The sequence below is a fragment of the Clavispora lusitaniae genome (assembly GCF_014636115.1).
Source record: "Clavispora lusitaniae strain FDAARGOS_655 chromosome Unknown tig00000105_pilon, whole genome shotgun sequence".
Taxonomy (NCBI): domain Eukaryota; kingdom Fungi; phylum Ascomycota; class Pichiomycetes; order Serinales; family Metschnikowiaceae; genus Clavispora; species Clavispora lusitaniae.
Genome location: NW_027093978.1, coordinates 592,306 through 616,961, shown reverse-complemented (window position 1 = coordinate 616,961; position 24,656 = coordinate 592,306). Strand labels below are relative to the sequence as shown.

Here is a 24,656-nt window from a genome sequence, read left to right as displayed (position 1 = left end):
GTCAGTTGTAAGGACAGTTTTGGTATGATCTTAATAATAAAATATAAGATACTGAGGGGAGTAAGAATTACGGATTCAATAAAGATACTTCGTAACTTGTTAACTATCCTAACTTATGTTAATCTTACTTGGACTTCCCCCCAGGGTATAACCCCGAGTTTTATATCTCGTGATCGCGCGCGTCTCCTGACCGCACGTCATATGATCCATTCAATATCTTGCACGTGACCTGATTCTCTCTCCTAACATTCTCCCCCTCCTAGATCTCGGTCGTCCTCGATCGATAGCAGGTTCATGGATTGATGGAAGCCTGCGCGTAGGCATTGTTGTTGGCGGAGGTGTTGGGCCTCTGTCCGGAGGTGTATCCCAACTGAGTTCAGAATGAAACTGTTTGTCTAGTTCTTTCATGTGATTGTACGCTTGTTCGAGTTGACAGCGTTTCTCACGGGCTATCTTTCGATAGGCAGCAATATGAACTTTGGTGGTCAAGACAGGATCACAGTGTTTCCAGCGTACGTGTATGAAGATTCCCAAATCGTCGACTTTAGTAATTTCAGTGATGTCGTTGATTCGTTGATCTAAATCAAGTGGTGAGTATGGCGGTATGTGCAAAACATCGTGGTCTCGTTCGAGGAATGGTTTAAGATTTTCGACGTTAATGACTGGGTGCGTTGGCATATCAGGTGGGAGCCTGATTTCGTACGCGTTGTCGTTGATACGTCGTTCCACCGTAAACGGTCCAACGTAAGGGTGTAACCATTTGGTTTGAGAGTCCAGACGAAATAGATGTTTGCGTTTGATAGCCACTAGCTCACCAGGGTGTAAGATCAATTCACGTCGGTGGCGATTTTCATGTCTTTCCATGCTGTCTTGGGCCTGTGCCATATTCTCTCGAATTTGGTAAAGTACAGTGGTATGTGATCGTAGAACGTCTTTAGCATTTAAGGTTATGGTTTCGTCGAGCGAAACGTCGTCATCAGACGGAAGTTTGAAGTGAACACGAGGGTGAAATCCGTAGTTAGCGAAAAAAGGTGTAGTACCAATGGTTGTTTGATATGACCCATTGATTGCGAACTCGGCAATAGGTAATAGTTCTTCCCAGTTGAGGTCACTGTGCGTGAGTCGTAGGGCGCGAATTTGTTGTTCTACCACTCGGTTCATTCTTTCCGTCTGTCCATCCGTTTGTGGGTGGTTGACAATAGACATTCGTCTGTCGATCCCTAGGAAGTGTGAGAAGACACTCCACATGTGACTGGTAAAGGTCGGATCTCGATCAGATGTTATTGCTTCTGGTATTCCGTGTAATCGGACAACCTCTTTCATAAATATATTGAAAAGTGCTTTAGTATTGAGTTCTAACGGGGTCGGAATAAGGTGTACCATTTTGGTAAGGCGGTCGACGACCACTAAGACCTTTTCATTTCCGTTCTTTAACTTTTCCATACCTGTGATATAGTCCATTGATATTTCTGTCCATCGCTGTTGCGGGACGGGCATTGGCATGATTAAGCCGTATGGAGATTGTGTGGCAGTTTTCGTTAGTTGACAGACTTCGCATGTTCTCGCGTAAGCTTTACAGTCTTTGAGCATGTTGGCCCAGTAATATTGTCTGCTCAAGGTCTCACACATCTTTAATGCCCCGGGGTGATTGTTCAAATCCGCGTCGTGTGCTTGTCGTAATAGGAGGCGACGCACAACCCCGATCGGAACGCATAGTCGTGGATTGTCGTGCGTGGAGATGGCGTAGCGTAAAAGGCCATCGCATGCGGTGTACTTGCGAAGTTTGTTTTGTATTTTTAATTGTGGGTCAATAGGTTGCTTTTCGATTAAGATTTTGTAGACATCGACGAACTGGTGATCGTTGATGTATTCTTCCTTCATGACCTCCAAATTCAACACGTCAGGTTCTTCTAGTAAGCCGATTCGATTTACCGTATGAATGGTTTGAGGTTGGCGACTAAGAGCGTCAGCGACCACATTTTTGGGTCCTGGAATGTATTTGATTTCAAAGTCGAACCGTGCGAAGAATTCTAACCAACGTAAAATACGTGGATTCTGATGGGGTGTCGTGCGAATATAATTCAAGGACTGGTGGTCAGAGTATACGATGAAGTTTGTCCCACTTAAGTAGTGTTGCCATTTCTTAAGGGCGTAGTGAATTGCTAAGCATTCCTTTTCGCGTACCGGGTAATTTAATTGCGCTCCACTGAGTTTCTTTGACTCGTATGCAACGACTCCAAGAAGTTTGTGATGTTTATCCGTTTGTTGTAGGACGGCACCGATGCAGCGATCACTTGCATCAGTGTAAACGACATACTTCTGCTTTGGATCTGGTAATATTAATATAGGAGCAGAAACTAATCTGTCCTTGAGCTCGTTAAACAGTCTTGTCTGTTCTTCAGTCCATTTAGTTTTTTCAGCGGTGTAGTCGTATAGACTAGCTGCGATATGAGCGTATTTCTCAATGAAACGACGATAATATGTCGTCAATCCCAAGAAGCTTAATGCCTCCTTTTTTGATTTCGGGATTGGCCAAGTTCTTATGGCTTTTATCTTGTCTTCGTTCGGGGAAATTCCTTCCGAACTGATCACATGTCCAAGGAAATTCAACCTTGTTTGGAAGAAGTAACACTTCCTTCTTTTAGCGATGAGATTGTTTGCTCGGAGGATTTTAAATACCTCTTCTAAATCGCGCTTGTGATCCTTCTGCGTTTTCGAGAAAACGAGGATGTCGTCTAGATAGACAACCACGGTCTTGTTGAGAATCTTGTGAAATATTTCATTCATAAGTCTTTGGAACGTAGCCGGAGCATTCGTTAGACCGAAAGGCATTACTCTCCACGCGTACTGACCGTAAGGCGTTACGAACGCAGTTTTGTCGTAATCCTCTTCCGCGATTGCCACTTGGTGGTACCCAGAGTGAAGATCAAGGGAGCTGAAGACTTTCGCACCTTGAATGGTATCAAAGATATCATCAATTAAGGGTAGCGGAAATCGTTCTTTAATGGTGATCAAGTTCAATGCACGATAGTCCACGCACAAGCGTTTGGTACCATCTTTCTTGTGCACGAAGATCACGGGTGCTCCATAAGGGGAACCCTACGGGATTACTCGTCCATCTTTCAATAGAGTCTCAATCTGCGTAGATAGTTCCTGTTTGTCTTTGTGTGACAATCTGTACGGAGGTCGGTGCGGCGGGGTAGAACCTTGGACGAGAGTAATTCGATGCTTTACCTTCCTATCAGGAGGTAGACCTGCGGGTAACGCGTCCGTTACAACGTCATCAAAACGTTTTAGGTCGAAATCAACAGGGACTATGCCTGGATGTGCATCCTCGTCGTACTCAATCCTTTGCACAAGGAGAGTCAGTATAACATTATTATGTTTTTTACATTCTCTTTCGAGTTCTGCGAGACTAATGTCTTCGTACTTCGTGTCGTTCTCGATCACGGTTTGATTTGGCCGGAGTTGCATCAGCGGATGTATAAGTCCGAGTCGCCGGTGATGGTCGATGATGAACGGGCGTCCTAATAGGATCTTATCATGAAGGTTTGGATAAACCACGAAGGGTCTGTACTCAATGTAACCATTCATTTCTAGTTTAAGGGTAACCTTGTGTGTTACCAGGTCGACTTCGCCTTTCTTAGCGAAGGTAAGTGTGCTAGGCTTAGCAAGTGCTTGTAATTCTGCCTTTAGTTCGATCGCCGTGTCGAGGTCGATGAAATCAAGGGGTGAGCCTGAATCGACGAGAACTCCGGGAAATGATTTATCATTCACGGTTACAGGGATCATGAAATCATCTAATGTGCCATATTTTATGGGCAAATCGGGAGCCTGCGAAAGGTCTATTGTTTTGTTCTTCTTTCGTTCTTGTTGCTCAACCGCTATTCGTTGAACTCTTAAGTTGTCGCTGAAACGATCGTTCACATAGCTTCCTTCCAGCTTTGGTCTTTTTTTGGCTGTTCTTTGTCAGCATCTTGGTTCAGATAATCCTTATTGGAACTTCTTTTGTAGTGAGAGAAGCGGTAACCTTGCTTTCTTTTAAAAGGTTTTGATTGGGTGGTGTTACTTTCCTTGTTCGTCGGGTAACGTTTCTCCCTGAATCTCTTACGTCCTCTATCCGCGGTTGACGCATCCTTGTTTCCTTCTTTGATTTGGAACAACTGGTGTGGTTTGACCACAGAGCGGTTTAACCTTTCGATAGGGATCTTGTACCGCTTCGCTAAGATTTCAGCTTGAGCGACCAACTCGCTGACCGTCGCTGGTCGAGGGTCAAGGTTCCTCAAAAGGCCTTGGAGCTGAGTATCTCTGATTGCTTCAATGAAAGCATACTGGTACAAATCGTCGATTGTCAAAGTCTGATCCTTTCCGTAGAGTTGGTTCCTTCTTCTTCTCCATTGGTCACAATAGTGTTGCCACGTACCTGCAGGAATATCCTGAAGCGTGTCATTCATAATTGAGAATGGAGAACGCGAACGTTTCTCTATTCCATTGCTTTTAAGGAGCCATTCGGCGAAAGACCCTAACTCAAACGTGTTCAGGTTTCGGTACGTCCGAAATGCTTCTTGAAGTTCTTCTTCGCAATGGTTATCTACCAATTCGATAATTTCTTCATTAGTCAACTTCTTTGTTGTTGAAATCTCTTTGATGATGTCGATCCAAGTTTGAAACAACTTCGCTACCTCTGGAGTGTTGTAGGTCAACATGGGGATCCTCTTCTCAGGGATCTTTCTGTTTCCAGTGGTAACAGGTTGTTGAATGTCGGGGGTGACCGTAGTGGATGACATGATTGACTGATGATGGATTCCTCTAGAATCGTTGTTGCGGCGCTACCAATTGTAAGGACAGTTTTGGTATGATCTTAATAATAAAATATAAGATACTGAGGGGAGTAAGAATTACGGATTCAATAAAGATACTTCGTAACTTGTTAACTATCCTAACTTATGTTAATCTTACTTGGACTTCCCCCCAGGGTATAACCCCGAGTTTTATATCTCGTGATCGCGCGCGTCTCCTGACCGCACGTCATATGATCCATTCAATATCTTGCACGTGACCTGATTCTCTCTCCTAACATCAGTTTCTTTTTTTGCACTAATTAGTGCTGCCAGGTTTGTTGTCAGTGTTTTTTCTGTTATACGAATAGCTAGAGTTATTAGATCATGCCACCTCATTTTTCTGACGTTGGTGCGTTAGGTACCTCCCACAATAATATCTTCCCAACCTTTTGGTTGGTGTTGACATGCAGTGCTATTTCGCATGTCAAGTTTCAATCTCACACTAAGAGACCCAGCTTTTGACTTTCTAATGCCCGATACGCAGAACCTAGTCTTTGAATATATTGGAGATGAGATCATTGCGGATTTTAAAGGTTCTGGTTCTGAATCGCTCCTCCAAATACTCCAAGTGCCAGATCTCTCAGATGACGATGCGTCGGACATTATAAGCACTGTTTTCACGGAGATGCTAATACTTTTTGAAGACGAAAAGTTGGATACAAAAACAATAGCCGATTTTTTGGCTTTGGCATTAACAGATGAGATGAAGGCAGCTATATTCTGCCAGGTGTTGGATGTTTTTCCTCAGACTGAGAAGCTACAACAACTCTTAGTTTTTCTCTATGAGAAACAAAAGATAATCAAACCGTCTACTCTCGCTCAATTTCTCGATTCAGAATTGTTGATTTCGCTGCAGATCGTTCCTAGTGGTCCTCTTTATCGTCAGCTAAACACGCGTAAAAGAGATGAGTTTTACACCCAGAAGAAGTTCAATTTATACCATGAGGAGTTTGAAGGCTATTCAAAGTTGATTAACGAAATGTATTCAATTTTGAAAAACCCAGATTGTGCATTTCAAGTGAATCTTGCCGTCCAAGTAGTAGAGCTGATGATTGGCCATTATCAGTTAGATCCCAATCGTGTTCTCGATATTCTTTTGGATATTTTCAGCAATTTCATTGTTGGCCATCACAAGTTCATCGTGCAATTTTTCAAAGCTTCGAAATGGTGGCCGTCTACTCCAGCGGATGCCATGAGTGGCTTCGAGACCTTAAATATAGGTGGATGCGAAGCAGCAACGAATTGCTTGGCTTTGAAATTGGCCAAATACCCTTCTGACAGGGAATTACCTGAAACTTTCAAAGCTATGATTTCGATCTTGATCAAAGAGGGGTTCATTAGTTTTGGACAACTCTACAACTGCTTCCAACGCAAACCTGATGAAATGTCTATCTTGGAAAAGCAGTATCAGAAGGAATTAGAAGATAAAGTATTCCGAGCAAGTGCTAGTGCATTGGCTTTGGCAGCACCATTAGCTGATGATGAAGAAGAAGAAGGTGACAAAACTAAGAGTTCAATAAACTCCGATGACAAGTCAAAGAATGACGTTTCTAAACAGACTTGCGAATCATTGATCAAGCATAATTTTGAATTCCAAATGCTCAAATCCTTTTTGGGAAATGGTCTTTATTGGCCCGCCGTTTATATTCTCTCAAAGTACCCGTTTGTTGTACATGTTGACCCGGAAGTACCTGAGTTAATGCATCGTTTATTGAGCGTTATGCTTCAACCGATCTATGCCAAAGTCAATTCGCTTGCAGGACTGGATTTGATAGCTTTTCAACAAGAAAAACCTTTAGCCTTCCCCCGTCCGCTTAACAAAGTGCATTATGAAGACCCACCTCAGTCAAGTTTGTATTGTTTCAAACCTATGGCTAAAGCTTTCAGCAACAAAAAGCTTGTTTATTTTTATACGGAGTGGAAAGAAGGACTCCCTTCAGTTTCTTCCAGCGAAGATTTGATCAAGATTTCTCACCAATTCATAAAGTTTTATGGTGTGCAGCTTGCGAGTGACATCGGTAATTTTTCAAAGCTATGTGAGGTGATAGTTGCAGATCTTGAAAATGACTCCTCTGACCCTAATAAGGAGAAATGGTTTTTCTACTTTAAAAATTATATTTTCCCAGCTATTGGATCTATTCAAGAAAACCACATCCCAGCTGATAAAGCGTTTGAGGTCATGAAGTTTTTTAAAGAAGAGGAAAGGTTTAATATGTACGGTGAACTTCATCAAGTGCTTGCGAAGAACAATCCACATGTGAAAATTATGTATGGAAAGGCTGAGAAGGCCACAAAAGACTTGTTGAAACGTCTTTCAAAAGAAAATGTTGATCAGATGATGCGCCGATTGGCGAAGGTTAGTTACTCTAATCCCCTTCCCTGTTTTTTGACAATTTTGCAACAGATTGAAAGTTATGATAATCTCAACAACTTGGTTGTTGAAACTGCAAGGTACTTCAACAACTACGGCTGGGATAACTTGACTCTCGCAATATTAATGAGACTTTCTGCTTCTGGGAGAACTAGTTTCCAAGCGGACGGCTTAAATGAGCGTCAATGGATTCAGTCCCTTGCATCTTTTGTGGGTAAGTTATGTCTGAAATACCCAGAGAAGATTAACTTACATACCATTCTCCAATTTCTCTTAAAGTCTTTTCATAACAATGAGGGCTCAGGCTTACTAGTTCTCAAGGAGATGCTTTCCTATATGGGTGGTATTCAGGCTATAACGAACTTAACTGTCCTTCAATTAAACCTCATCGGCTGTGGCTCGTCTTTGCAGAAGATAGTGTACGCCACTATCGGAGATCAACGATTTGAGAGGCAATTATCTGGGAAAATTCTTTGCGAAACTTTATTTAGTCGTGACGTGGTGAATGAGTTTCTAGTACTTTTGTGCAAGCTAAATGCTGCTCTCATATCGGGTTCTGAACTCTCGCATCTCAAAGTTCTTGCAAACAAAAATGATGATATTGATGCAGTCTTGCATCTTTTTTGTACACTTATTGATGTTTTTGGAAACGAAGAACAATCGAAAAATCTCCTTAATGTTTCTGTTTTAGTTGAAGATTACGGAGTGCCTATCCCGTGGGCTTTTGAAGTATGGAGAAAATATTTACAACCCGAGGACATTGAAGAGCTCAAAACTGGCTTGCAGGATACCAATCATACATCATTGAAGACATGTTTATCAACTGATATGTTTGTTACGTTTTGGAAGTTAAAACTCTACGACTTGAACTATTCCACAGCACTTTACGAATCAGAGACTGAAAAATTGACCAGTAAAATAATAAGCCTCAAAGAATGGATAAATTTTGCTAGAAGAGATCGGGAAACAACAAAAGAGTCGCTACTCAAAAGCACTTCTGAGCTTAGACAAACAGAAAAATACATCTCTGAGATTCCTCGAGAACAGGCTGCCCATGAGGAGCATAATAAAATGATGATCGACAGTCTTGTTTCTCTGTCACGTCTGTGGTTTGCGGATGCGAATATTGATAGTATCAAAGCCACAACTACTCATCTTCTTCAAGAGTGTATCCTTCCTCGAGCTGTACACTCATCTTTTGATGCTCTTTACAGTGCAGAATTCCTTTTCAAGCTCCATGATATTGGTACCCAAAACTACTCCATTATTCTTGCCTTAGATGGATTGTTCAGGACAAAGTTGCTCTTTGGCACTTTGTTCACATGTACACCAACAGAAGCTGAGAACTTGGGAATTTTCTACTCAGTAATTTTAACAAGATTGAATTCATGGACAAACGAAAGTGTCTTCAACGAGCAATTACTGAATGGTACCCTCTTCACTACTGATATGGGATCGCAGCTTACGTTGAACGAATTCAGACAAGCCGTTTTTGATTACCACAGTGATCTTTTGGAAGACATTTCTCTGGCATTGACTGTCCAGGAGTACATGTCTAGAAGAAACGCCATCATCTATTTGAAGAATCTTTTAGGAATTTATCCTTCTGTTGAAGATCATTGCGAAGCTATCATTGAACTTATTGAAAACATATCGAAAGACGAGAATCGTGATGATTTGAAACTTTCGTCAAGTGCTTTAATTGGCCATGTAAAGTCGCGCTCGGGATCATGGGTCCATATGTGGGATTTCATTGACATGCCTGTTGATGCCAAAGCCAAGCAGGTTGAAAAACGAGAAGAAATTAAGAAGATGCGTGAAAAGGCTCGCCAGCAGGAGTTGAAATTGAAACAAGAAGCAGAAAAGAAAGCATATGATGAAGAGCAAAAGAGAATAAGAGAACGTCAAGAAAAACTTGCAAAGGAGCGAGAAATGGAAAGATCAGCACAAGCACAGGCTGCTTCTACTTCTATAAGCTATGATGATTCTAAGCCCAGGACAGAGAGATCACATGCGCGAGTGGACGAATCCGCCAGAGGGAGATACGATCGCTACTCTTCATCTGCTAGTGAACAATCTTCTCTGCGTCCCAATGGATCTACATCGGGTGGATCTAAACCCATTAAAGGCGAAGAAAAAAACAGCTCTTTGAAGGATGCTAAAAACCTGGGACCATCTAAAGACTCGACCAAAGAGTCTTTGAAGAACCCTCCCAGGGAACCACTGTCTACAGCAAGAGAACCAGCGAGAAACTCTGCCCCAAAAGCACCTCTCAAAGACAATAATGGAACAAAACCACAGAAAACCTCGGGACATCCTACAAGGACCACCGTTTCTGTTCCATCTCAGAATCCTCAGAAGCCAATGGATCGGTCAAGAACACAACCAGAGAAGTATGTTAGAGCCCCTGTCCCGCCTCCTACTCAGAGCCTGGGTGAAGATCTTTTCCGTCTGAAGCTTGGGCCAAAGGGAACCTCAAGACTAAAGGACAAGATTAACGAAGGAAAACAGAAATATAGGGAGAATAAGGCGCTGTCTGATGTCGCTAAAAGTAGAACATCTTCCCCAGCGTCCAATACAAGCTCTCGTCCACTGACGCCTGCAGCAGTTCCTCCTCCACCAACACCCCCAGTGCCTACGAAAAGAGCACCCTTGCCTCCACAACAGGCTCCACCTAGACCAGGCTTCGGAAGAGACGGATATGGAGGCCGCCCTAGTGGGCCACATAGGCCAAATACTCAGCAAGCAGGCCCATTGCCTCCTCCAAGTGTTCCTCCGCCTAGAAGCGATGGCAAGGACGGACGTTATCGGAACGATAATAAAAGAAGATACGAGGGTAGTGGGCACTATGATAAGAGACAAAGATACTGATGTGACAACGTTCTTCATGTTACAAGCAGTTGTAAATAGTTGTATTCAATACAGACTCAATGGTAACGTGAAAGTAGCCAATTATTGTTGGAGTTCCAGAAGCTCCACAAAGATGAGCGCATCCAACTCCAGTTCTGTCTTTTTTATTTCAGCTTCTGTGGGCTCTGCTTGTTGCATACTGGGGGATGTTCCCTGGTCCTCTGTAGTTTGAGCAAACTCGCTCATGACATCAAAATCTTCCAAGTCCGAGAAATGGTCCAGAGTATCATCGTTTGCAGAAGTGGATTCGTCTGCGCCGATTGATTTCAAATACTCATCAGCTTTCTCCAAAATTTGCTCGTGTCGTTTAAGGTGCTTGATATAGGCGTGTCGCCGAGTGAACTTGCGTTGACAGTTCTTTTTCGGACAGACATACGTTTTGGTATAGTTTCCCAGAATCATCTTGATCACTGACTGGTCTGCATCTGGCAATGGTGAAGCAGATAAAGGTTTGTCAACCTTTGGTCTACCCCTCGTATGGGGGGTATCATCTTCGTCAACAATTTCGGGAAGCAGATGTTCGCGTCGTATTGACTGAAGAGAAGACAGATTTGCTTGGTCAACAATGTCATCTACATTTGCCGCTTCCGTTTCATTAAGGAAGCCTTGAGGGAATTCTCGATTATGCATGTCACAATAATGTTTGATCAAATCCGTCTTGGTGACAAACTTGGCGGTGTTGCATGTTTGGCACTGGAACAAAGCCTGCATTGCCTGAGATTCCGGATGAGTTAGAACATGCGCTTTGAGCTCTTTGCTATTGTCACAGAGGAGTCCACATATATCACACTTTAACTTTGGATGTACTTCATCAACATGGCGCTGTAGTAACGCGGGAGTTTTAAAAATCTCAAAGCATCCGGGAACCGGACACAGATGCGAGTACATCTGGCCATGGTGCTTCATCTTGTGTTCAAGGACAAGTGACTTACGCTGGAAATGCCTGTTACAAATACCGCATGTGTAAACTTGCTCGTGCACAGTGTCAATGTGATGTTTCAACGATTTGTGATGATAAAACGCTTGTGAGCATCCATCATAAGTACACTTGTACTTTTTCGTGTGCGTGAGCTCGTGTCGTCTCAATAACGGGTGGGAGATGGTTCCCTTCCCGCAGATCTTGCAATGGAACGGTTTTTGGTCGTTACTCTGGTGTGAGTGTTGATGGATCTCCAAGTGGTTTTTCCGGGTGAAAGTCTTACCACAGCCTTCCACTTCACAAACAAAGGGCCGCTCATTAGTGTGGACTCTTTCGTGCTGCCGTAGGAGGGATGGCCGATTATATGCTTTGTTGCATCCCTCGAAAGTACACTGGTACTTTTTAACAAGCATGGGTTAATGTAGAAAGATGTTAGGCTAGAGATGTCGCGAAGTGTTGTGCGAATCCGTTTAACCCACCCAGAAAAGCGCGTACTTGCGTCAATCGGCCTATCGCGAGAAAAGACAACATTTGGCAACCTTTAAGGGCCTAACAAAATGTTGACAAAGTGGTAAATAGGTATCATTTCCCACACTACACTACAGTGCTTTTCACAACAAACAAGAAGTCCGTGATAGTTTAGTGGCTAGAATTACCGCTTGTCGCGCGGTAGACCGGGGTTCAATTCCCCGTCGCGGAGCTTTTCAGCGCAAGTGGTTTAGTGGTAAAATCCAACGTTGCCATCGTTGGGCCCCCGGTTCGATTCCGGGCTTGCGCATTTTTTTTCTCTTCTTTGTTATTGTTTTTCTTGGATCTCGCAAATAGAATTTCCATGTGCGACAAATCGGGTAAAAAATCTCAAACTCTATTTTTATCTGGGCCAACGCTTTTGTTCCTTCTTCGTTTCCATTTCTTTAGTCTCCCATAACTTTTCCCTTTCACAACTGCACCCGAAAATGTCGCTTGGTGAAGTTGCGCTGTCTACTCTTCAGGCAACGGTCACGATGGTCTTGAACAACAGAGACGATATGCCCTCTGCCACTACTAAAGCCAAGGGAATGCCATCTTTGGATACCTCCACAACACAAGATTTTACAACACCATCTGTCACTGTCCCACCTAACCACAACAATCCATACATCCACAGAACAAATCACCCATCGGGAACGGTCTTCATCGCTGTGGGCTCGATTGTGGGTTTTATCCTCCTAGCCTTTTTGGCATTCTACGTTGTCAAATCGATTCTTGCTTCGAGATTGGCGAAAAAGAGTTTGCGCAACGAGAAGTCCATGTACGAACGGTTCTCGAAGAATAACTCGACGGCCTATGGTGGTCTCAGCCCACTGCATTCCAACTTTGTGGGTACCGAGTATCAGGGTTCTGTGGCCAAGTTACCACTTTTAAATGGCGGTGGCCAAAGATCGATCTTTGGTGGCTCTCAGGCAGATACTTCCACGATTTACAACGGAGAAGTGGCCGCTACAAGCAACCACGACTTTACACAGATGTTCGTTTCGCCTACAAGACAAGTGATGAAGACCAGTAAACAGAAATCGCCAAACTGGAACGGATCTGCAGCAAATGTTTCTTTGTACGGGAAATCAGCAACAACCATGGCCAATCCTTCGCCAGCGACCAACAGACACTCGCAAGTGGTGCCGCAGTTGTATCTTAACGACAGACTAAATAACAGTGAGGTTTTCTCGTCCACCTCTACAAACCAAAAAGCCGAAGATGCTACAGGCAGTCCTCGCTCAAAACGGAAAACCGTGCCTAGTATGTATTTGGACGACTTGATTGATGGGTAAAATTTTGCCCCTTATCGCCGAATCCGTCGTATCCGTGTTAGCCTTGCATTGCGATTTTATGTATCATTTATAAATATAGTAGTCGCACGAATACCAATCGCATTTAAGATTGCTAATTGTATCTCTTCTCTTCACCATGAAATTGGCCCTAGTGAAGTTGCAATTTCGAAGCTCGCATATAATGATACGCCGTGCTTACGGGGTCTTGAAAAACCAATACAAGTATCTGCAGCAATTTAAAGAACTTCAAATTGACAACGTGCCGGATCTTCCGTATCATGAGACTGTGCCTCTTGCTTGGCAAAGTTTCAAAGGTACAAACACAATTGATGAGACGAAAGCACCAATGGTGATGCTTCATGGCATTCTTGGCCATAAGCAGAATTTTTCCTCTGTTGGGCGCCATATCTGTTCCATTTCGAAACGAGATGTGGTCGCCGTAGACATGCGTAATCACGGTGCCACAATGCTTGCAGCGCCCCATGATTACATGAGCATGACAAGAGATGCAATTGCTTTTGTTGAGCTGAACTTTCAAAAACCTGTGGTGTTGGCAGGATACCTGATGGGCGCAAAGGTGGCTATGTTAGCCACGCTCTTCAGACCCGAGTTGTTTGAGAAGTTGGTGGTTATAGACAATAGTCCCGTGGACCAACCTCTCGAGTCCCAGTTCTTAACCATTCTTGTGGGTATGGCTTATGTGGAAAGAGATGAATCGGTCAAGGGTTTAAGAGGGTCTTCTTTGATCCGGAGAATCGACCAGATTCTTGCGCCTTTTGAAAAGAGAAAAATCGTGCGCCAGTACTTGACCTCGAGTTTGAATAGGAAACTGACCGAAGAAGACAAAAATCTGGGCCGCACTTACAAGGTGCCTATATTAAACTTCTTGAAAGACCGTACTCTTGAACAATTAGAACTCTGGCCAGATGAGGCTGACGGCTTGCAATACAGTGGTCCTGTTCGGGTGATGCGCGGTTTGAAGTCTCCATTTGTTACTGATACAAACTTAAAAAGAGATTTTCCAAAGTACTTTCCTCATGTTCTGGTTACAGATTTCAATGCTGGTCACTGGCTCATGAGCGAGCAGCCAGAAAGATTTGTTCATCAATTATTGGCATTTTTGGAAAGATGATGATAGATGAAAAAGATAGAGGAGCATGGGTTAGTTCTCTTCATACGGACTAATACCCCTGTGGACTTATAGACCGATAGATACATGGTTCATATTTAATAGTTGGATAAAATGATAGATCGAAATACATGATTGCCCTTTGCCTTCGCACATTTGCAATCTTAGGTGCTTTGCATAAAACTCTTAATTGCGCTCAAAAGAACTTCATCGAGTACTGCATTCAATCACCCATTCAGATTTACCTAGGAGCATCTCTATAAAAGACATAAGGCTGACACAATAAAACACGCTAGCTATCTGATGTGGCTTCACAAGGAGAGTGTCGTGATTTCCCATCTGTTTTTGCATTAGCCACCAAGACCGAAAATTGCTCAAACCATTCTGGTAATGTAAAACGCACGGCCTGTCACTCACCGCTTACATAATCAGAATTATAACCTGCAAAGGGTATATATAGAAGGCGAGTGCTCGCTAGTCCGCACCAAATTCACAAAATTAAATACTTGACAAAATTGAAAGACCATAATGTCTGAATTTGGGCCTGCTTCCAGTGGGTCGGGCGAAGACTTGTCGTTGCCCAAGGCCACTGTTCAAAAAATCATTGGTGAAGTGTTACCGAAGGATATCGCCATTTCCAAGGAAGCGAGAGAAGCCATCACAGAATGCAGCATAGAGTTTATTATGATCTTATCCACACAGCTGAACGATATTGCCGAAAAGGAGGCTAAAAAGACTATTGCATCGGACCATGTTATCAAAGCTTTGGAAGAGCTTGGGTTCCACAACTACCTTGATATTATCAACAAGGTTTTAAGCGAACACAAGGAGCTTTTGAAGGGCAAGGAAAAAAAGAACAACAAGTTCCTCAACTCGGGCTTGAGCGAAGAAGAGTTGTTGAGGCAACAGGAAGAGTTGTTCAAAAAGTCACGCGCTCGGTTACAGAGTGGTGGGTCTGGCTCCTCCGAGATCAAACAGGAGATTTAAAACCACTATTTCCGTGTATATTAGTCTAATGATTCTGTATAATAGCAATGAAATGAAGTTGATTTCCCGTTTTAAGCTGGCACTGCTTCCGTTCTCGACGGAGTGCCTGACATAAGCTCAACCCCGTCATCACAGCCCAAAGAAGCTGGCCACAGCTTAACCCAAAATAAGCTCATATAAGATAATCAAAACGTTGATAAAAATTAATGGTAGTCTTAGCAACGTTCTTATAGCACTAATCAATGTAATCAATCTTGCTTTGATGGAGGCGTCATTACTGGCTTGCATTCCATACTGTGCTTGAAATTGATTGGCACTGGCGCTTGTTGTAGATGATCCCCAGCCAATTCGGTTGAGAAATCTGTCCTCACTCAAAACAGCCACGCCATTAACACTGAGAACAATCACGTAGAGTAGTTTTCCCAACCCAAACATGATGATTGTTTTATTCGAAAGTCACCTGTATGTGATTCGCTTGAGGACAGCTGACACCAGTACACCAGGGATATCCAAAGTTGCCGAATGGTGACTGCAGCGGTACAAAATAACAAACTAATGGTATATAAAGACTGAAACGAAAAAGATAGTTTTTTTTATGTATCATCTTTTGCTTTTGGTTCATTCACGGCTGTATCCGTTTTTTTCTGCTCGTTTAGGTCATTAGCACTTTATCACTTAATCGCAAAATGCGCCAGAATATAGAAAAAAGAAAATCGCTAAAGATGCAATTTGAAATTAATAGACTCTTATGTCGTAAATTGTTTCATTTCCGAAAAACAAAGCCAAAAAACTAGCACTACACAAAATACATAGCTGTGAAAGCTTACTTTTTATCTTATACCTAATTAACTAATTCCCTCTTTGCAGGAGCAATTGCTTCCACACCAGCGAGAACACAATACTAGAATTCGAAGGCTTCACGTAGCAAATACGACTTTTCCATGCAGAGGCGCGACTTCCATAACACGGCAATACTATCCTATCTTGTCCGTCCGTAAGAAAGTGACTTGCCAAACTAAATGGAATACTTTGTGGTTGGCGCACACCCACATATTTTCACATTTTTTTTGGTAACCATTCGATCCGTCTATTATACGTACAGCCACCTTCGACATGGATAAGGACACTCTACTCAAATCTTTGGCTGGTACGCTCGATGCAAGTTATGAGACAAGAAAGAGAAGTGAGGAGCAGTTGCGGTATTTTGAAGAAATGCCGGGGTTCACTGCATACTTACTTGATCTTATCACTGATTCTTCTGTGAACTTGGGAGTCCAGACTTCTGCAGCCATTTTTTTCAAGAACAGAGTCTCTGCGTACTGGATCATCCCAGAGCTCAAAGCTCCTTCTGCCAAGTACATCCAACAAGATGAAAAGAATGCGATCAAGAACAAGTTGGTTGAGGTGGTGAGCAAAACATACAAGAACAATCAGTTAAGAGTTCAACTATCCACTGCGTTAAGTTGTATTTTGAACCATGAAAAATGGGATGAACTAGCAGCTATCATTCCTAAGTTGTTGAGTGACACATCCAATGTTGACCATGTCTTCACAGGCTTGATTTGTTTGTTCCAATACACCAAAAACTACAGGTATGCGGGCATTGACTCTCCTAATTCTAAGAACATTGTTTTGGAGAGCATCTCAGAAGAAACATTCCCTATTTTGGAAGGCTTAGCAGGAAGTTTGTTGAACGATGACTCCCCAACTTCGGATGAAATGTTATACTTGATTTTAAAGATATTTAAGTATACTACTTTCACCAGCTTGCCAACGTATTTGCAAGACCTGGGGAAGCTTGGTACCTGGTGTCAGATCCATCTCATGCTTATCAACAAACCTTTGCCTGCTTCTCTTTCGGAAGCTGATTCAAATGAAAAGAGCTCTAACCCTAGAGTTAAGGCCGTCAAATGGTGCTTTGGAAATATTCACAGACTCTTATTGCGCCATGGTGGAGGTATTGGAACGAAATCAAAGGATTCTGAGTTCGTTAAGCTGTTTTTGTCTAACTTCGTTCCAGAAATTTTGAACGCCTACTGGTCGATCGTTGAAAAATGGTCTACCAAAGAGGTTTGGTTGTCTGAAGGCTCCCTCTTCCACTTGATTTCTTTCCTTGAACAGCTCATTGAAACACCTGCTTTCCCTTTGATTCAAGAGAAGATGGAAGCCATAATCAAGCACGTTCTCTTACCGACATTGAACGCTTCTCCCGAAATCATCGAATTGTATGAAGATGAACCGGAGGAATACATCAGAAGATTTTTTGACATCAGTAGAGATAACACGACAGCTGATACGGCATCCATCAACTTTCTCTGCAGATTGTCCTCAACCAAATTTTCAGCTTGTGGACCTTTGATACTCTCCATCATTAACAACATTTTCGAAAGAAGGGCTGCTGACAGAAGCAACTTACAAGTTGCTATGGAGACAGAAGGAGCACTTCGTACATTAGCAACAATCTCCTACAAGTTGGATAAGAAGTCGAGTCCTGTGAAGGGCCAGATTGATCAACTTTTGCACTCAGTTGTTTATCCAGAACTCTCTCAGGATGTCATTTCCAAGACACCATGGCTCACTGCTAGAGCATGTGACACTATCGCTATGTTTGTCCATAAATTTAAAGACCAATCCATTTTGCAAGATATCTTCCATGGCGTTGTCTTCTGTTTTCAGCAAGAGGACCATTTCCCTATTCAATTGACTGCCATTGATGCCTTGCGCACTTTGGTGGAAGAAGACTCCGTCGCAGCCCAAGTCGCCCAGCAGGCACCTCAATTGATGGGCACTTTGCTTGACATGTCTAAAAACTTTGAAAGTGACATATTGACTACAGTTATGGACGTTTTTGTGGAGAAATTCGCCATGAATTTGGAACCATACGCAAACGAGCTTTCTGTTCGTTTAGTGGAACAATTCTTGAAGTTGGCTCATGAGCTTTTGGAGAAATCTGATGGCCACACTGATATCGACAAGGAGTACCAGGCAGCCGGTATTTTGAATACATTAACATCCTTGGTCATATCTATGAATGCATCTCCTCAAGTTTCTGCCCATTTGGAGATTATTCTCAAGGATATGATCAAATTCATTTTGGAGAATTCAATGCAACTGTTCTTAACTGAAGTTATGGAGATGTTGGAATCGATTTTGTTCAGCACCAACAAAATGAGTCCAATTATGTGGGAACTTTATCACACATGTATCGCTTGCTTTGATACATACGCTGCAGATTTCTTTGACACATTCCATCCCTTCTTGGAGGGAGTTGTCCTCAACTCCTTTGGCACAGATGAAATCACAATCGATAACCCAAACGTGCAATCATTGTTCAAGGTTTGTTTCCAAGTCTTAACAGGTGATAATGTTGACCCTGTTTTCGCCCATTTTGCATTTGAGTTGATCGAGTTTGCTGTGTTGACTTTGAATAAGAAGTTTATTCCGTTCATGCCACAATTCTTACCAGAGATCTTCAATATTTTCTCTACTTTGGAAGCGCAAGATGCTTTCGATGGTTACATGTTGCATCATTTGTCTATCCTAAAAATCTTCTTTGCCTGCTTGTTTGTGGAGCCCCAGACCACTTTGCTGTTCATGAACGAAAAGCAATTTACGAGCACTTTTTACAAGTTGTGGATCAAATACACCGACGACTTCCAGAGTGTGTATGGATGCAAGCTTCAAACATTGGCATCCTTGTCCATTGTTATTGATGCTCCTTTGAATTTGCTTCCTCTGGAGGATTTGGTGGAAGAGACCGTTAATTTACTCATCTCCAACTTAGAGGCGTTGCCTCATGCAATTAGAGCTAGACAGGAGATTCTAGAAAAGGAAAATGGCGTGAAGTCTAGTACTAAGGACTTTGAAAATGAAGGAGATGATGATGATGAATATGGAGAGGATTACTACGAAGATGACTTGGAGGCAGATGAGGCAGAACTCGAAGCCATGAAACAAACACCGCTTGACCCAATCAATGCATTCCAAGTGTTCGCTGAAAGGGCCACTGCTGTGCAACAACAAGACATAAACCGGTACCAGGCGGTCTTTGGTAACTTGGACGACTCCCAAAAGGAGATTGCGAACAGAATTATTCAAATCCACCTTCAACACAAATAGGTATGAAGTGATAAAGGCTGGAGAAGGAATTGGTTGGATACTCTGCAATACATGAACTTTAAATTTTACCGATTGCTAGTAGGAGCGCATTCTCTTTCTAGAAGATCAAAGATTAGGAATGTATAGAGTGCGATGGTAACAGTGCGATCACAAGAGTGCCACCACAAGTTTTTAGAGAATCGAGCGCAACCACATACTTCATTCAAATAATGTTTTCTGGATTTGGATCGGGATTTTTCGGCGGAAATTTCGCTCCTATAAGCAACAAGTTTGAAGACTACTTTCGATGTTATCCTGTTGCCATGATGCCTGATAATGTCAGGAAAGACGACGCTAACTATGGAGGCAAGATATTTCTTCCACCTTCTGCTTTGAATAGACTTACCATGTTGCACATCAGATACCCAATGCTTTTCGAGTTGACAAATGAGGCTTTGAATGTGAGGACTCATAGTGGTGTTTTGGAGTTTGTGGCGGAAGAAGGCAGAGTATACATACCTCAATGGATGATGGAAACTTTGAAGTTGCAACCAGGGTCTTTGGTGAAAATTGCAAACTGCGATTTACCTAATGGAAGGTTTGTTAAGATTGAGCCCCAGTCAGTGGACTTTCTAGATATATCGGACCCCAAGGCTGTGTTGGAAAACACATTGCGGAAGTTTTCTACGTTGACAGTCGATGATGTGATTGAAATCGATTATAACGACACCAAATACGGTATCAAGGTTTTGGAAGTGAAACCTGAGAACCCGAACAGAAGTATTTGTGTGGTCGAAACAGATCTTGAGACAGATTTTGCGCCACCAGTTGGATATGTGGAACCGGAATACACCCCCAAATCTGTAAAACCATCCACCACACCCATAGATCCATCAAAGGTCAACCGCAGTGCTGGTGCTGCCACAATGGCAAAATCCATTAAGTATGCGGATATTGTTGCCAAAGGCAATAAGACTCAGGTTTACCAAGGCAGTGGGCAAAAACTTTCAGGAAAGGGACCAGCCAAAGAAGAAGAAAATACAATCAGCATTGATGACTTGGATGCAAATGCAGAGCCAGTACCTTTGCGCTTACCAGAAAACCAAATATTCTTGGGCTGGCCCGTGATACTTCCAACGAAAGAGGAGACAGAATCAAAACAAGAGAAGACGAAGGAGTTCACAGGAGAAGGCAAGTCTTTGCGTCAGAGTAGGAAAAGGGGTAACAAAGGGGCCGAACACCATTCGTTGAAGAATCACTCTCGCAGTCCCGACTACATTGAAATCGACGATTAAGTACGTTGCTCAGATATGTAATGAAAATAATGATGGTTTAAGTGAATGTAATCCACTAAGACTATTCTGTAGTGGAAGGAAGGAAAACATCATTGCCTTGCTCGACAGCTCTCTTGGTGTGATAAACAATGTCGGATGATTCCCATGGGTAAGCAATCCAGTAGTCAGGGACAGTTCTGGCTGCAAAGTAGTTACCGGTCTTCATGATTTCATCTGGCAAGTCTTCCTTCTTTGGCTTTATCTTGTCATGGAGAACAAAAACACCAAACTTGGTGTTGTTAGGGTCTTCACCCTTGGCAGCGGCTTGTTCGGCCACGTCCTTCTTCAACTCAGAAACAGCGTAATGCAATGTGGTTCTGGTGTCGTCGACCTCATCCACAATCAAAACGTTCTTGTTAACCAAGTCGATCTTAGACTGAGCGTAGTCGATCCACTGCGTTCTGACAACTTGAGTACCCACCTGCTCGGCTTGGGAACCAACAGTGTTAATGTCTTCGTAAAGAGACAAGATAATAGCCATAATTCTGATGTTGGGCTGGCCTGGCTCCTTCAAAAATGTTCTCAACATACGAGCAGGGATGAAGCCTCCACCACCAATGGCGATGATCAAGTCTGGTTTGAACTGCTTAATCTTTTCAGAAGACTCTTGACATAACTGGTGGACGTTATTGTACGTGATGTACATCTTGGTGGCTTCAACGTCAGAGGTATCCATTTTTCTGTACTTTAATTTTTTTTGTTTTACACTTGGCGGTCAACTTACACAATGAAGGTAATTGGGGAAAGTAACCCTCGACCAAATTGTCCACGAGAGGAAAGCCTGTACTTTTATAGTCTTCGCGCAGATTTTTTTGCATGGACATCAGGGTTCAACGCTACAGTAGGTCAAAACAGAGAAACCTGCCCCGATCTCAAGATCTTAACCACAGAATAGGCAAATAGTGACGGAATTACCAACATTTCGGACCCAGGATGCTAATTTTCCTTGTGTTTTACCCTAATTAACTATGATAATCGTGAATATCAGTTCAAGGATGCCTCGGCATCGCCGCGGCAAGGCATCGGGGATCTGCACATACCAACAGACCTAAGATTCTCAAAAGCAAACTGTATAGCCGTCTGTGATCCACGTGACCATATCCATGACACTATCACCTAAGCTTGATGTTTACTTTACCTTGCCTATCTCCATGATTATTCCGGTATTGGAATGTCTGGTGTAGAAGTAGATATGCCTCAAGAATGTATTGTGGTAGCCTTACCTTTTGTAGAGAGACTGATTCCCAATCTTCGCTATTCGGAGGTATGTGTGATGCGAGAGTCAAGCCCGTATTTAACCCTACTACCGACAATATGAGAACAATTCCTCCAAACACCCGAAAATTTTAGATAATGGTTTACGTGACCGAAATTAGGTGCCAAGTGTCAAGAATACTGCACATGCGCATATGGCAAAAGTCGCTGCCTCAGTCTATCTCCACGTTGGCTTTACCATTCTGATTTCCATTATACCATCATCATGAAGTGGCTATATTTGTTCTGGATCTTCTCGGTAGCATATGCTGCTATCGTGGGTATTGACTTCGGGCATCAATTCACAAAGGCAATTATGGCAGCTCCAGGAATCCCATTTGAGATTGTCTTTACCGACGAGGGCAAGAGAAAGGACGCCTCTGTTCTATCACTCAAACCCGTAATGAAAGGAAAAAAGGTCATCGACACAGAAAGAGTATATGGCTCCCAAGTGGGTTCTCTTTGCACAAGATTTCCAGAAGCTTGTGCATCTAATTTAAAAAGATTGTTGGGTAAGTCTGTCGAAGATGATGCGGTTTCGGAGTATGTGAATCACCATTTTGGAGTGACACTTGTTGCTGACGAGGCTCGTAATGGAAGCATACTCCTCAGATTGGGATCTGGAAACAACGTTGCCGATTTTCCTGTAGAAGAACTTTCTGCTATGATGTTGAATCATGTGAAGGACAGAGTTCTTAAAACCTTGGATTCTAATCCGGACGCCCAATCTAAAGCAGAAGACGTGGCAATTTCAATTGAACCATTCGCCTCTCAATTGAGCAGACTTGTACTTCTTGACACTCTTCAATTGGCAGATTATTCTTCTGTGTTGGGTTTGGTCGATGAAGGCACGGCAGTGGCTATAGCTTTCGCTCTGAATCACAAATTGGAGGATGAAGAGTTCGATGGCAAGACAGTCCACTACGTTGTTTACGATGTGGGTGCAGGCTCAACCACTGCAACGTTGTTTTCCTATACTCCATACCAGAACCAAACAGTTCACATGGATATCGAGTCTGTTGGTTACGACGAAAGTTTTGGTGGCGAGTTTTTAACTACGCAAGTCTATCAATTAATCTTTGAAAAGTTTTTGAAGGAATTCAACTTGGATGCATCAATCGTTTTGCCTCCAAAGTTGGCATCCAGATTAGCAGAAACCGCTGAAAAGGCCAAAACAATTTTGTCAGCGAACACCGAGTACAAGGTTTCTTTGGAGAGCTTTTATGAAGACAAAGATTTCAAGACAATCATTACCAGAGAAGAGTACGAAAACAGCGTCTCTAGCCTTCTCGAACGTTCTTCCAAACCAATTTTGGATGCTTTGAAGAACTGCCCAAGTGGACCAAAAACTGTAAGCGACATCAAGGCTGTCATCTTGAATGGAGGCGCGTCAAGAACTCCTTTCATCCAGAAACAATTGGTCTCTTTGCTCGGATCAGAAAATAAGATCGCCAAAGTTGTCAACACCGATGAAGCCTGTGCTATGGGAACTGCAATTCAAGCATACAACTTGAAGACGTCATCCAAACTTTCTCCATTGGTGGTCAATGAAAAACTTATCAAAGATTTTGGAGTATCTATTGGATCTTCAGAAAAGCCAGCGACAGTTTTCAGCAAAGGAACGCTCTCTGGAAACTCAACTATGGTTTCTTTAGGGCCACTCGAAGATAATTTCCAGCTTTCCTTGCATGAAGATGGTAAGCCATTTGTGTACTACAATCTTACTGGACTTTTGCAAAAGAGCCAATCCATGAAGTGCAAGCCAGAGAAGAGAGAATTGTTTGGAACATTCACAATCGACAAAAGCAAAATCTTTACATTATCTCGTTTGAGTGTACAATGTCCTTCAGATGAAGACGTTGTAGTGAACCAAGGCAATGACATCAATTCCACCATTTCCAAAATAAGTAATTCGATTTACGTGCCTGTCCCAGCTAAGCAATTTATTGGCTTGAGACCCTTGAATCGGACCGAAAAACAAAAGATCACTCGCGAGTTAAATGAGTTGAAGTTCCGTGATTTGGAAAAGATCAAGTTGCAGGAAACCAAAAACTTGTTGGAAAGCGCCTGTTATGAATTACGTAACTCTATTGATGAACATCGTGACATTCTCTCTAATCAGGTTAAACAGGAGATGCTCGATGAATTAAGAGTCCTTGCTAGTGAAGTAGTGGAATGGCTTGAGTTTGATGCTGATGATGCTGAAATTGAACTGATTCACGAGAAGTTCAAAACCATCTCCGAACACAAAGGAGAAGTGGATAAGGTAATCAAAATGCATAATGCAGACTTATCTCAGAATACTTTGCAAACGTTAGCAAAAGAAGCTAACAATGTTGCTTCTCAAGTTCAGGATTATTTATTGGAGTACGGGAAGCAGATAAACATGATCAGAGATAAGTACAACGAAGAGTCGATTGATTTTGACAAAGAGAATGAAAAGGCTATGAAAGCCATTTTTGGTAAGGATTCTGCTGACAAATTTCAACTTGATTCTTTGTTCAGCACCTTCAAGACTTCCTTGAAAAACTTGACAAACATGGTCGAACTTTCAGCCAAGAAGTATAATGCGCTTGACAAAAAGACTCTATTTGAAACCTCAGAACTTATCCGGTCTTTGCTCAAGGAAATGCTGAACGAAATTGGATCCCTTCAGAAGAACCACGAGAAGAGAGTAAGCTACTTGTTGAATCAGTATGACAAGATCAAAGCTAGAAGAGCACAGAAGGAACTCAAAAAGAAGTTGAAGGAAGAGATGAACTCTACTGAGGAAGAATCGGCTAAAGATGAATATGCTTACGATTCTAATACAGAGTCGCCTACTATCGAATCCGAGCACACTAAATCTGCCACTGTGACAAGTTCCCACAGCAATGAAACAAATTCCGCTACTTCTGGAGAGGATGCGGACGACTCTGATGATTCTTTGGATCATGATGAGCTATAGAGCAATTATAACCATTCAATCTTTGCAATAATCAAAAAGGTAGTATATGAGTGTATGA

The 24,656-nt window shown here is 42.6% G+C and overlaps 12 protein-coding genes and 2 non-coding genes across 14 annotated transcripts; 9 read left to right on the top strand and 5 right to left on the bottom strand. All coding sequences in view use genetic code 12, as the record gives it.

Annotated features, from left to right (window-relative positions):
* Window positions 1-210: 210 nt before the first annotated feature.
* FOB63_003297 (Reverse transcriptase (RNA-dependent DNA polymerase) family protein) lies at window positions 211-3,792 on the bottom strand (the record flags this gene model as incomplete). The annotated part of the gene is made up of 2 exons (XM_066102313.1): window positions 211-3,083; window positions 3,255-3,792. 2 exons carry the CDS (start codon window positions 3,790-3,792, stop codon window positions 211-213), a joined length of 3,411 nt encoding a protein of 1,136 aa, XP_065958334.1.
* Window positions 3,793-3,923: 131 nt separating this feature from the next.
* Window positions 3,924-4,787, bottom strand: FOB63_003296 (uncharacterized protein; the record flags this gene model as incomplete). The annotated part of the gene is made up of 1 exon (XM_066102312.1): window positions 3,924-4,787. One exon carries the CDS (start codon window positions 4,785-4,787, stop codon window positions 3,924-3,926), a length of 864 nt encoding a protein of 287 aa, XP_065958333.1.
* A 475-nt stretch (window positions 4,788-5,262) lies between these two features.
* FOB63_003295 (uncharacterized protein) lies at window positions 5,263-10,083 on the top strand (the record flags this gene model as incomplete). Its single annotated transcript, XM_002615589.1, has 1 exon — window positions 5,263-10,083. One exon carries the CDS (start codon window positions 5,263-5,265, stop codon window positions 10,081-10,083), a length of 4,821 nt encoding a protein of 1,606 aa, XP_002615635.1.
* An 81-nt stretch (window positions 10,084-10,164) lies between these two features.
* Window positions 10,165-11,454, bottom strand: FOB63_003294 (C2H2-type zinc finger protein; the record flags this gene model as incomplete). Its single annotated transcript, XM_002615590.1, has 1 exon — window positions 10,165-11,454. One exon carries the CDS (start codon window positions 11,452-11,454, stop codon window positions 10,165-10,167), a length of 1,290 nt encoding a protein of 429 aa, XP_002615636.1.
* A 215-nt stretch (window positions 11,455-11,669) lies between these two features.
* Window positions 11,670-11,741, top strand: FOB63_005610. The gene has a single exon. It is a non-coding gene; the product is annotated as a tRNA-Asp (tRNA).
* Window positions 11,742-11,748: 7 nt separating this feature from the next.
* FOB63_005611 lies at window positions 11,749-11,819 on the top strand. Its single transcript has one exon. It is a non-coding gene; the product is annotated as a tRNA-Gly (tRNA).
* A 178-nt stretch (window positions 11,820-11,997) lies between these two features.
* Window positions 11,998-12,849, top strand: FOB63_003293 (uncharacterized protein; the record flags this gene model as incomplete). Its single annotated transcript, XM_002615591.1, has 1 exon — window positions 11,998-12,849. One exon carries the CDS (start codon window positions 11,998-12,000, stop codon window positions 12,847-12,849), a length of 852 nt encoding a protein of 283 aa, XP_002615637.1.
* Window positions 12,850-12,985: 136 nt separating this feature from the next.
* On the top strand, window positions 12,986-13,981 carry FOB63_003292 (putative hydrolase; the record flags this gene model as incomplete). The annotated part of the gene is made up of 1 exon (XM_002615592.2): window positions 12,986-13,981. The coding sequence occupies one exon, from the start codon at window positions 12,986-12,988 to the stop codon at window positions 13,979-13,981; it is 996 nt and encodes a 331-aa protein (XP_002615638.2).
* A 525-nt stretch (window positions 13,982-14,506) lies between these two features.
* On the top strand, window positions 14,507-14,965 carry NCB2 (negative cofactor 2 transcription regulator complex subunit; the record flags this gene model as incomplete). Its single annotated transcript, XM_002615593.1, has 1 exon — window positions 14,507-14,965. The coding sequence occupies one exon, from the start codon at window positions 14,507-14,509 to the stop codon at window positions 14,963-14,965; it is 459 nt and encodes a 152-aa protein (XP_002615639.1).
* A 156-nt stretch (window positions 14,966-15,121) lies between these two features.
* Window positions 15,122-15,400, bottom strand: FOB63_003290 (uncharacterized protein; the record flags this gene model as incomplete). Its single annotated transcript, XM_002615594.1, has 1 exon — window positions 15,122-15,400. One exon carries the CDS (start codon window positions 15,398-15,400, stop codon window positions 15,122-15,124), a length of 279 nt encoding a protein of 92 aa, XP_002615640.1.
* Window positions 15,401-16,078: 678 nt separating this feature from the next.
* Window positions 16,079-19,084, top strand: FOB63_003289 (uncharacterized protein; the record flags this gene model as incomplete). The annotated part of the gene is made up of 1 exon (XM_002615595.2): window positions 16,079-19,084. One exon carries the CDS (start codon window positions 16,079-16,081, stop codon window positions 19,082-19,084), a length of 3,006 nt encoding a protein of 1,001 aa, XP_002615641.2.
* A 209-nt stretch (window positions 19,085-19,293) lies between these two features.
* On the top strand, window positions 19,294-20,358 carry FOB63_003288 (polyubiquitin-binding protein; the record flags this gene model as incomplete). The annotated part of the gene is made up of 1 exon (XM_002615596.2): window positions 19,294-20,358. The coding sequence occupies one exon, from the start codon at window positions 19,294-19,296 to the stop codon at window positions 20,356-20,358; it is 1,065 nt and encodes a 354-aa protein (XP_002615642.2).
* Window positions 20,359-20,419: 61 nt separating this feature from the next.
* Window positions 20,420-21,073, bottom strand: HPT1 (hypoxanthine phosphoribosyltransferase; the record flags this gene model as incomplete). The annotated part of the gene is made up of 1 exon (XM_066102311.1): window positions 20,420-21,073. The coding sequence occupies one exon, from the start codon at window positions 21,071-21,073 to the stop codon at window positions 20,420-20,422; it is 654 nt and encodes a 217-aa protein (XP_065958332.1).
* An 804-nt stretch (window positions 21,074-21,877) lies between these two features.
* LHS1 (Hsp70 family chaperone) lies at window positions 21,878-24,598 on the top strand (the record flags this gene model as incomplete). The annotated part of the gene is made up of 1 exon (XM_002615598.2): window positions 21,878-24,598. The coding sequence occupies one exon, from the start codon at window positions 21,878-21,880 to the stop codon at window positions 24,596-24,598; it is 2,721 nt and encodes a 906-aa protein (XP_002615644.2).
* Window positions 24,599-24,656: the final 58 nt, after the last annotated feature.